This window comes from Balaenoptera musculus, chromosome 21, assembly GCF_009873245.2.
Source record: "Balaenoptera musculus isolate JJ_BM4_2016_0621 chromosome 21, mBalMus1.pri.v3, whole genome shotgun sequence".
NCBI classification, from domain to species: domain Eukaryota; kingdom Metazoa; phylum Chordata; class Mammalia; order Artiodactyla; family Balaenopteridae; genus Balaenoptera; species Balaenoptera musculus.
Genome location: NC_045805.1, coordinates 32,833,072 through 32,844,205, shown reverse-complemented (window position 1 = coordinate 32,844,205; position 11,134 = coordinate 32,833,072). Strand labels below are relative to the sequence as shown.

General features: G+C 47.3%; 1 protein-coding gene across 12 annotated transcripts; it reads right to left on the bottom strand.

The window, feature by feature from the left end:
• Positions 1 to 66: 66 nt before the first annotated feature.
• On the bottom strand, positions 67 to 7,923 carry PLPP5 (phospholipid phosphatase 5). 12 transcript variants are annotated; one of them, XR_005018170.1, is made up of 8 exons: positions 7,834 to 7,919; positions 7,589 to 7,697; positions 7,062 to 7,152; positions 6,609 to 6,879; positions 5,693 to 5,817; positions 4,871 to 5,041; positions 3,773 to 3,912; positions 67 to 3,086 (listed from the first exon to the last, which is right to left on the bottom strand). XR_005018170.1 is itself a non-coding variant. In XM_036838688.1 (8 exons), exons 1-7 carry the CDS (start codon positions 7,890 to 7,892, stop codon positions 3,801 to 3,803), a joined length of 708 nt encoding a protein of 235 aa, XP_036694583.1. In that variant the 5' UTR covers positions 7,893 to 7,923; the 3' UTR covers positions 67 to 3,086; positions 3,773 to 3,800. The 12 variants fall into 12 exon arrangements, 9 of the variants coding, with proteins under 9 accessions (XP_036694583.1, XP_036694576.1, XP_036694582.1 ...); XM_036838688.1 differs by having other exon boundaries at positions 3,773 to 3,964; positions 6,609 to 6,672; positions 7,629 to 7,697; positions 7,869 to 7,923; XM_036838681.1 differs by having other exon boundaries at positions 3,773 to 3,964.
• Between the last annotated feature and the right edge of the window lie 3,211 nt (positions 7,924 to 11,134).

The following is an 11,134-nucleotide window of genomic DNA, read 5'->3' as shown; positions in this document are numbered from 1 at the left end:
TAGGCCACTTAGAGAAAGGTTAGTGTATGTTTGTTTTGTTAGCGACTTGGTCCAATAATACTTGCCATTTTTAGGATCTAAACTCAGAATCTTAATAGTTGACCATCTGAGAGTTACCATGGCAACAGTTACAGCTTTAAGCACAAACAGCTCACCCTGGGATTTACGTTACTCAGCCCTGTAGATGTGTAGTTAGAAAGTTTGTGTGTCAGACTCTGGCGTTCTCTCTGGTCGCCTTCCAGCGTGATGACCTCTTCCACTCTCTCCCTTAGACGGACACTGAGGGATCCTTCCCCAGAAAACCTGCCTCTTTGTTGCTGCAGTTTTCCTCTCCTCAGCTGCGACATTTCCTGCAGGTTGCCTGCCACTTACTCACCACTGGGGTCTTTGGAAGATAATCTTCCTCTCTGGAAGTGAGTGGAAAAGCAAAGGGAAGACCCTATTACTTTTTACCACTGGCTTCAAAGAAACACTTGCCATTCTTTCGTCATAGCTGGGAGTGGTTTGCATCTTTAATACTTTGATGATGGTATTTAGGTACCACACTTTATTGCTTATTACTTGAGATGGTATAACGTCTGTTTGAGTTTTTGTTTTGGGTTGGGTATAAATTTTTCTAAGAAATTACTGCTTATCTTTAGAAAATATTCTAATCTGGAAGCGGACTCCCGAGATTTAGAAGGCATTTTGGGGTCTGCTCATCGCTTATGGGTGTTCTCTGCATTTGAAGGCCAAGTCTAAGTGGATGAGGGAGACCGGTGGCCATCAGACTCTTTTGAGCCAGCTTTTATTTCCTACACGTACCGTATGAACAAAGACTAAAATTTGTAAACACTGTTTACTCTCTCTACAGCTGACTGACAGATTTATTGCTAGGAATCACTGAGCTGTTCATTGTTTCCACAGCTGTTTGAGCTGCTCTCGGTGGACAGTCTAAAGTGGACAGTTTAGTTCACATCAGGTGCATCTTTATAAAGCAAAGAGATATTATATATCCTAGACCTGCCCTTTTATATCATATCATACTTCAAACTGGGAGACTCTAGACAAAGTCCAACTTAGTTGTTGGTTCTTAAGTTGAGGGTTATAAAAGCTGACAGACCTGAAATTACACAGCTTTGACTGCTTATTAAGTGATGAATAAAATGTTTTAGTGGTACATTGATGGTGAAATAGAATTTGTGTAAGCCATCTGCCACAGCTGCTTGGGTGCAGGGAGTATTGAAGAGTGTCCTCTTCAAGCACATAAACAGCGTTGCCTTCTTAGGTACCTGTAGTGCAGGACGCTGCGGGACAGGCTCCCAGTACAGGCAGTGTTGGTAGATCTGGCTAGGGGGAAGTGTTCCTTATTCTGAAAGACAAACCTGCGTCTGTGGGGCCAGGAACAGCTGTTGCAGAGTCAGTGTCAGAGCGTGCAAGTGAGATGCACCTTGAAGAAGACGGGTGAATGGAGACTAATTGTTTCCAAGGCATCTTGCTCACCACTGTGCTGCAGGTATTTTCTTTCTCACAGGTCTCAGCATGTGATTGTCTTTGCGGTTCTCTTTGTGACAGTCCTTCACACTCCTTTCAGGTTCCTACAGGCCCTGGTGGACAGAGCGGTGTAGACAGGCAAGCTGTGTTTCGTTTTTTATATCGGTTTCTTGTAAGTAAATGTATCATGGTATCCAAAGTCCTGGAATTTAACATTCACATAAGCCATCTCTTTGACGGCAGAGGGAAGGTTAATTACTGTCACCCTAGAGTGAAGGTTGGGGTAAAGGTGAGAGCCTGGCCTTTCCTTGTCCATCTGCTTACAGACTAATGCTAAGCCACTAAGAAGTCTCATCTCTATGAAATACTTTATTTTCTTTACTACATAAACTCTGAGTCTGAAGTAAGGGTTACTGAGAATTCAGTAGCATTCAGTACATATTGAAGGGGAAGCTTTCATCAAGTTGTTGTCTTCAAATTTAAATTTGGTCTTCCTATTAACAGAATAACTAAAATTTAAGAGTAAACCAAAGGACCAGCAAGAGTGAGTCCCTGTAACCAAAGATGAATAGCATCAACCTGGATGGCTAGATAAACCACTGTTTGTACTAAGACGTGTTTCCTTCCTGGTGTTGAGGGGCAGGTGACTGGAAAAGAGCTTTATATCCTGTTTGTCCCCCTGTGCTGGTATCACAGATGTATATTCCACAGGGTAATAAGCTTGACTTGAGTTCCTTGTTTAGTTGTATATTATTTGCACTACTTCAGTTGTATCATGTGCAATCTCTTAACCAAGCCTATTTTTAAATGCTGGTAGAGTATCATTTTATACATACTCCCAGCTGCAGAATTGGTATTGCTTATCTCAGCAAAAGAGATTGTTTGCATGGAAAGATTAATAGCACTGATTAGCTTTCTGATATTTTGCACTTTTTGAAATGTTTTTTATGTGATTATATTTAAAACTTTAGTAAATACTGAAATAAAACCATACTGACCAAGCTGCCTACTTTTACCTGGCTCATCCATCATAAAGTAAAGAGAGTCAATACAATAACCATTTCTCTTCCCCTTGTGTACTACTAAAACAAGTTTAAAAAGAGTTTTGGGCAAAGAACTAACATTCAGGTTCTTTGCCCTTGACTGTTGATTTAAAGTGCGGCGATTATAAGGTAAATATTGAGATGCTCCTTTGGTATTATTGACATCAGCCACTGCTATAGATAGTGGAATCACTTGTGTCAGATAGGGAATCTGGTGTCTAACTTTGGAAATGTTTCAGGTCTCAAATGGAACTTTAAGCACAAAAAAACCACGTTCACCATTAGGAAAAAGATATATTGAAAATATGTTATAGAAATAACACAAATCAAGGTCATATTTAAAATATAATCACAAAAATAAAACAAATAAAATATAATCACAACACAGAGAAAGGCCGTTATAGGTCCTACACCATCAGTTCCGCCGACGTCCAGTCATGGTCCCTTATACCCTACCGTGAGGGCGGGGCGGGAGGAGACTCACCTGCCCTCCAGACAGCCATGTCTCTGACTACCCTGCCCTGCCTTGGCCGCTTGGCACAGCTGGCGCATTTGGGCAGATCTTCAGTCCTGAGTGGAGGGAAAGCAGCTCGTGAGCACAGTTACACAAGTAAGGTGGAGAGAGTGAGTACTGAATCCACGCTCCTGACCAGTTTCTTTTTTATTGTGTTTACTCAGTAATTCAACAAATTATCAAATCGTTTATGTTTACAGTATTCAAAATGGACAGCAGTACTTAGCTGGACTTGAATAAGATACGCACAGTGGTAAATAAGCCAGAATTGGAGATTTTCCTATTTAAGGCGTGATGGAATTGCCACCAGAGAAAGTAAACAGAACTAAAATAATTTAATTGCTCATGCCCTAGATTTTAAGATTTTGAGCTATGGGAAATGGAAATTAAGTTCTGATAATCAATGCTAGCTTCTAGGATAAAGTGGGGCTAAGGTGAAAGCTTCTTTGTGACAGAATCATTCCAAGAACAGTACTGAAGTTAAGTGTAAAAACACTATATAGATCTTGGGATACCAATCCAATGGGTCACACTGATAAGCTGGAAAGACCATGGAAAGATCTCATTACTGGAATGCGTGGCAAACAGTAGTTAAAAAGGACCTTGACTCCTCGCAATAAATCCCTGTGAGCTAGGGAAACTGCATGATCATGGGGGCTTCTGTCCACACCTGTACCTCTCAGGAGGTAAAAGGTCAGAAATTCTTGTCCTGGGTGTGGTGAGTTAGGAGGGGCTGATTCACCTGTTTTCCAGGGAGGCAGCTCCAGTGTCTAAACATCGAAATGACGAGGGTCGCCGGGCTGCTTTCGCGCGGTGGGAAGAGCAGGGCCGTGCTGCAGTGGTCTGTGGCACTGGGCGTCCGTCAGGGGAGGGTAGTACTGCCTGTAGCAGACGTAGGCGAACGTCAGGCCGATGGCGGATCCAGCCAGGACATCTGACGGCAGAGGAGACGGGCGCCCCCTCAGTCACGGTGGTGCCACCCGGCAGAGGGAGCTGGGCCCTCCAGGCTACTCTACTTGTTTGTTTAGCCGGCAAAACCCCTCAATTCCAGGCTTATCGGTTTTTTGGGTTTTCTTAATTTTATTGTACAGTTGCGGGATTGTCATTGTCAGGTTGTTCTCTAAACACCAAATCAAAACACATCTTTAGTTGGGTAGTTATAACAAGGCTTTCTCTGAGTTCACTGCACTGAATATTTTCAATTGAGAAGAATAATGAAGGTTCACTTAATGCTATGAGCAACTCCTTCTCACATTTAAAGGGTTCTAGAGGAAGGAATAACTCTTCAGGAGTTACCTCTCTTTGCAAAAATTTAGTTTATTCTTTAAAACTGAGCTCCTAAGGTCCTCTGGGCAATACTGTAAGCTTTTTTTTTGAACTGTGGGCTTTCTGTGCAAATATTCTGTAATTTGGATGTTTTACTCTGTCATTCAACTTAAATTTCTTTGGTTTAATTACAATTTTATGTTTTCTTGAATTTTACTTTCATTTCTGAACAAAAATCTCAACGACAGTGAACTTGATTTTTAAGACAGTATAAGTAAATTGAACTTTGAGGTTGGTTGTAAAAAATTTCTTACAGAGTTTATTCTGAACTTATGATGCTTCAAAGTCATGGGAAAATCAGAATGTTCCTCCTTGGTAATCTGTTCAAATGCTAACCGAGTGCTTTTTCATTTTCTGTGTAGCGATAAACGCATACTCAGTACAGAACGCAGGCCATCCTCTGCTCACTTGTCTGTTCATTCAGCAGACACCCGGGGAGCGTCTCCTGTGCCGAGTGCTAGGGAGAAACGATGGGAGAACGGTGGAGGCGTCCATGGCCTGATGCCTTGCTTACCTTGCCAGTGATGCTTGTAATCACAGGTGCGGGACAGCGCAATCACAGCTGCAAAGAGTAGGGGTGACAGAAAGGAACAGAACCTCCAGGATTTCCCTCGGCCTCGTGGTGTGAAGCAGTGTAACTTCCCTGCCAGGTAGAAGGACGCGAAGGCCAGACCAGCAAATGCAACTAGAAGAGGGAAAACCTCTAAGTATGTGTCTTTTAAAGAAAAAGAGGAGGCTAGCGGGTATGAACATGTTTTTCTCCCGTTTGGTAACTTTCGGTGTAGATCATCGATCTACATCGTCGGTTATGAGGGAGAAGGAAACAAAAGGGAACATACATAAAGGACCGTTTCCCAAAGTGAGTAACATTTACCCTGAGAATAGTTTTGGAATCCTAGCGATGGGACTTCACTTCCTGATGCGTTAGTTTCCTGATGCATAAATGGGAATCATAAAAATAACAGTACCCATCTCATTGGGCTCTTTCTTTATGGTATCAAACGAGACACGAATCTAAAATGCTTTCAGAAGCACCTGACATACAGTAACTCTTCAATAAAGGTTAATATTTTTATGACTGGAACAAGATTGCAGGATTTAGGCAAATAATACAGTAATAATAAAATGTTCAAATTTTATGAAGGTAAACTACTTCCTCTGTCCTCGAACATTTAATATTCGAGGTTCAAGCTTGTTATTAAAGAAGGGGGCTCTCCGATTTCTAGATACAAGAACAAGAGTGCGTGAGATGTTCCCATCCTCACAAGCTTCCTAGGTTAAATTCAATGATCCAAAAAAAAAAAGCATAGATGTAGAGTCCACGTGGTATTCATACAGGAAGAATGTCCACTGGGGAAGCTCTTGCGGCCCTCATTCACCACGTCCTCATCTCCGGTGCACATCAAGTCATGATGGGCTTGCCCGTCGGGGAAGCAACGGTAGAAGAAGTCTGGGCGTGGCCTGCAAGAAATAAGCAAGGTCTGAACGTGGATCATTTACAACTCCAGAAGTTATTTTTTGGTTGTGTTAGATACCTTCTTAACTGTCAGTCAGTCAAATAGTGTCCCAGGCAAAACAGTGAAACCGGATTGGATAGTCACCACTAAGAGAAAAGCCTTATTTCCAGGGTCAATATTTAAATCAGGAAGGAAAAAAAGCCACTGCAGCACATAGTTACTTTTTAGGGCAAAGAGTGAGTCGTGCTGCAGCTTCTGGGGGTGCTCTGGAGGACACCTACTCTGTGTCAGTGGGAAATGCTGTTCAGGGCAGAAAAGAGCCTGAGAGTCACCCGAGGGACCGAGGTAGAGGGAAGGGAGGGAGTGTTTGTTAGAAAAATTAGGGCTTCCCTGGTGGCGCAGTGGTTGAGAGTCTGCCTGCCAATGCAGGGGACACGGGTTCGAACCCTGGTCTGGGAAGATCCCACATGCCGCGGAGCAACTAAGCCCGTGAGCCACAACTACTGAGCCTGCGTGTCTGGAGCTTGTGCTCCGCAACAAGAGAGGCCGCGACAGTGAGAGGCCCGCGCACCGCGATGAAGAGTGGCCCCCGCTTGCCGCAACTAGAGAAAGCCCTCGCACAGAAACGAAGACCCAACACAGCCAAAAATAAATAAATTAATTTTTAAAAAAAAGAGAAAGATCAGACTGAGAATAAAGACAAAAGGCTACGGGGAAGGTGTGGCAGCAGTTGCGTGCGCCTGCTCTCCTGGGGGGGGGTGGGGGGGCGGGCGGGCGGCAGCGCTGGGCACTCACCTCCCCACTATCAGTTTGACTGTGTTGGTGAAGACGCCGTTCAGAGCCAGGGCCAGGCTGGCAGCTGGAAGGCAACGGAAGTAGCTGCTGGTAGCGTCTGCCCAGGAGGAGCGGCCGGGTCCCTGTCTCGTTAGGCGCAGCCGCGGTCTCCGGGGACAGAGAAGCGCTCGGGCTCCAGCCGGAGCGGAGCGTGAGAATAATCCCGGCCCCCGGTGGCCACTCCGCCGTGGCACAGGGAGAACGCGCGACCCGGACGGAGGACGCGTCGGAGCTGCAAATAGTCCGGTGCACGCAGGTGCACCCAGGACGTGGAGCACGTCTCACGGGTAGCAGGCGGGGCACCCGGGAGACAGTCACCGAGGAACGCAGAGCTCGGCCCCCCCCCCCACCGCAGCCGCAAGCCCCGTGGGGGCCCCCGCCTCCTGCTTACGGCGCTGGGGAGGCCGCGCTTACCCAGGCAGGCCTGCCGGCTGTCCGCTGCGTCCGCCTTCTTCAGACACCTGGCCAGGAGGACCGGGGCCAGCGGGGCCAGCAAGGCGACGACCTGCGCCGGACACGGCAGAGCTCAGCACACGAAAGGAAACAGGGCCGCCCCGAGAACGTCACACAGCTAGCTGGGAAAAGAGCTCCCACAGCAAGAGGGGTGAAGTGACAGAACTGGCCTATCAGACCTCCCGGCTCCCCCGCAAGTGCGGTGTCCCGGGTCTGCCTGCGGCTAGCTGGGCGCCGAGCTCCCGCGGGAGCCGCCGTCACCCCTCCTCTCAATGACCAGTTGCCCCGGGCCGCCCTGAGCAGCCGCCCTCGGACCCTGTCCCTGGAGCTGAAGCGGACGGACTTCTCTCTCAACCTGGCCCTTAACCGTTACGACGCGAAGGCTGGTCTTCAGCTCCGTGGAGGAGCCAGGGGGACCTGCCCGCACCCTCCCTAGCGTTCGGCTCCTTGAGAAGTGCGGTCAGAAGGAAGGCTGGTTCTCCACGCACAAACATCGGCTTGGTGGCGAAATACTCTGCTTCCACGTACGGATTCCGGTAGAGCCACATCTCCTCGGGCTGGATGAGCCTCTGGAAGGGCGGGAGCAGCTCTGTTACCCTAAAGGGGACACAAAGGTGCGGGCGCGTCGGCGGCTTCCCGGAAGCGCGCGCGGAGCCCGGCCGGGCGGCAGAACCTACCGGCCCCGGGCTGGGGAGCGGGGCCGGGGGCCGGGGGCCCGAGCGCAAGTCCTTACAGGAAGGCCGCGAACAGCGCGAGCCGCACGCCCACCTCCGCCGCCACCTCCTTCCCCATCACGGCGCGCGCGCTCAAGGCTGACGTGGCGGCGCCGAGGGAGGGGGCGAGGGGCGGGGCCGGATCGGGGGCGGGGCGGGGCGAGCGCGGGGGCGAGCGCGGGGCGGGGCGAGCGCGGGGCGGGGGCGAGCGCGGGGCGGGGGCGAGCGCGGGGCGGGGCGAGCGCGGGGCGGGGGCGAGCGCGGGGCGGGGGCGAGCGCGGGGCGGGGCGGGGGCGGGGCGCGGCCCCCAGCGCCTGAGACAGCGACGGACGGAAGTGAGGGGTCGCCCCAACTGTCTGTTCCCCGCCTGTCCGCGCGCCCGACGTTGCGTACCTTACCGAGGCCCGGGCCTTCCCTCCCGGGGACCACGCGGACGTCTCGTTTCCGGATCCAAGTCCCCTGAAGCACAGCGCGTGCTGCGGGAAGACGTGCCGGGCTCCCGCAGGACCGCATTGCGGGCCTCGCCGGCGCGATGGACGCGCTGGGTCTTTCGGCCCTGCGCTGGTCCCCTCCCGCCCAGGATGGCCTCTTGCCCACTGAGTGGTAGCAAGAAATTACGGGCAATGAACAAGTCCACATATTTAATTTGGAACATACGGGACAATTTATTGAAGTCAACCTCAAGCAAAATCTGAAATCAGTGGAATGTCATTAAAAACCTTTCCAAATTAATCCTCACGGAAGCAAAAAACACATTTGAATTCCAAAGTATTTGTAAAATAAGAAAGGCAGCATCTCAGTAGATATAATGTACAAAAATTATATGTTCCTACCAGCACACACAGTAGTAAGAAGCTTAAATATTACAGGCAATGCTAATACACCGTAACTAGTCAACAATAAGCTATCTATATACAGGTTAACCAAGCTTTACACGTTTCACACTATGCAATAAAACATAGGCCAATCAACAAAATCCCCAAAATATCATATATCTTGAAGTCTATGTGGCAACATCGAGTCATTATACAGTAATGCCCTAGTGGAATACCCCCAGGGAAAATGAACACTAATCTTTAGTGTCAAGAGCTTCTAGCCAAGTCACAGAAACTCAAAAGAGATTGACTTAGTGAATATTGATGCTTTGTTATTAAAGACTCAAGTCTCAAGGGATTTAGGCAAAAAATAACAGTTCACAGGATCTACAAAGTTTATTACAGATAAACAAAGTACAGAAATAACCAATCTACAAAGGTAATTATCATAAAGATCACGAGGAAATGAGAGCAGAATCTGTAGGTATCTGTGTTTGTTGTGCAATATCACAAGTGGATACAAATGAATTTCTCCTATCAATTCCAATTATGCACACACCCTTGTATATAAAAAGAACCAGTTGTAGTCATCATTTAGCATCTTGGTTATCAGTGGCAACATGATTTTCTTTTTTTTTTAACACAGGGCATGTGACAGCACAAATGAGATAAAGAGCAATATTAGTGACAACAAAGTAAAAGTAAATTTTATCCAGTCCACTTCTAAACTGACAAGAATACCGTTTGAATCCCTCATTTAGGTCATCTGATGGATACCGAGAGGCATTCGCACACATCAGAAGTCTGTGGCAGGTGGGGAAGGGAAACCCGAGGGTGCTTTCTTGCCAACTAACAGGTGCAGTGATGTCACATAAGAAAACGAAGGACTGAATAAATGACTTTGGTAACTATTCATCTTTTCCCTTTTTCTTACACATTAATGACTCTGGGATGCCACCAAAGGACAGGTAATTCTCTTCCTCCTTCGTACATATGTGCCACATGCACCTGAACTTGTCACTTAAGCAATGGACTGAAAAGAACGGAAATGGGTTTGAAACACAGGTTACACACCCAGCATTTCAGGAGTGTAACATAAGTGCACATTTTTGTTTTTTTCCCTACGCAGGCATATATTAAAAGGAAAGAAGAGGTGCTTGGGGATAGGGTTGACAAAATAACAAAACAGAGAACATACATATGAAGTACTCGTATAAATGCTGCTGGTATTTCATGCAGGAGTCTCTTCCCCGAATGTGTGCACTGAATCTGAGAGAACTACTGTGGACACTTCCGTCTGCAGAACTTCGCCTTTAATCCAAGTTCAAGAGGGTAAGAGACAAAACAGTATACAAAACAATGCTTTCTACTTCATAAATTTTAAAATAACTGTAAAATAAGCAGAATCTGAGGAGTTTCAAGTACTTAAAAAACCTGAATTCAATGAGGCAGAGGTCTCAATGTTAAAGTGGCTACTTCGTACCTGTGGTAAACACTATCACCCCCTCCCTTACCCTACTGTAACCCCCTTTCTCCCTGTACCCCACCCCGGATAAATGTCGGTAGATTTCAGTATATACAAATTCCCAACTCTTCGTATTTGTCAATATAGGGCAAAGCTGTCTAATTATATCTATTTCCGAGCCTATCTGGAAAGGGAAGCGAGTTCTACTCTTTGTTTACAAATAACCAGAGACCAATTCTAGGTGGCCCGAGGCCAAAGGAAGTTGTTCCAAATGATCACTTCATGTCTGCAGCAGCTCGGACAATGAGGGGGCTGTACACATCAGCCTTTTAAGAAGTAATTCAAGTCTAATTTGCACTGCCCAGCACAAGCAACTTCCCAATGTAGAAGGACATCAAGCGTGAGCTTCCCAAGCTGTCAAGATGCCACGGTAACTTGTTCCCTTATCCTAGTGGGACACGGCATGCGGCGGTACCTTGACTTTAAGGTGAATGCTAAAGAAGAGCTTTCTGTTTTAAAATGAAAGACAAGCAACAAATCCCTGGAGTCCAGAGACTGCGCTCCACACAGCTGGCCCATCTGTTTCCGAACCGCAGATCTGGGTTGGACCCTGACTGGGACACACCATGCAGCGAGCTACTCTGAAGGGAAACTCTACTTCCTGAGTCAGGAAAGAAGGTGTCCAACAGCCGCCCCTGTCCGAGTCCTTTCCGCAATCATCTCGATGTTGTGAGTTTCCCAGCGTTATTCACAGGCGTGCCTCCGAATACTCTGGGGAAATGGCAGCTGGGAGCTGGGAGTGGCCTTCCCCCTGCCCCCCCCTCCCTTTTTTTTTTTTTTTAGTTTTTAGATGTGTTCCTGATTTGAACACACAGAAATCTCCAAGTTTCAATGATTCTAAAAGTCAGCCTATTTTATAGCTTAGGCCAGAGCATTTCTGAGAATTAGGATAGGGTGGGAACTTGTTAAAAGAAAAATGAAAATAAAACCCACCTCACTCCTAACTCCAGCCCTGATTAGATCTTCAAGAAGTGACTCACT

Bases quoted from the DNA above. Each gene is read 5' to 3' on its own strand.
- PLPP5 (XM_036838681.1), bottom strand. From the start codon at position 7,892: ATGGGGAAGGAGGTGGCGGCGGAGGTGGGCGTGCGGCTCGCGCTGTTC. The intron at 7,698-7,833 runs GTAAGGACTTGC...TGTCCCCTTTAG, and splicing joins GCGCTGTTCGCGGCCTTCCT to GGTAACAGAGCTGCTCCCGC. The intron at 3,965-4,870 runs GTAAGCAAGGCA...CTCTGCCGTCAG, and splicing joins TTACAAGCATCACTGGCAAG to ATGTCCTGGCTGGATCCGCC.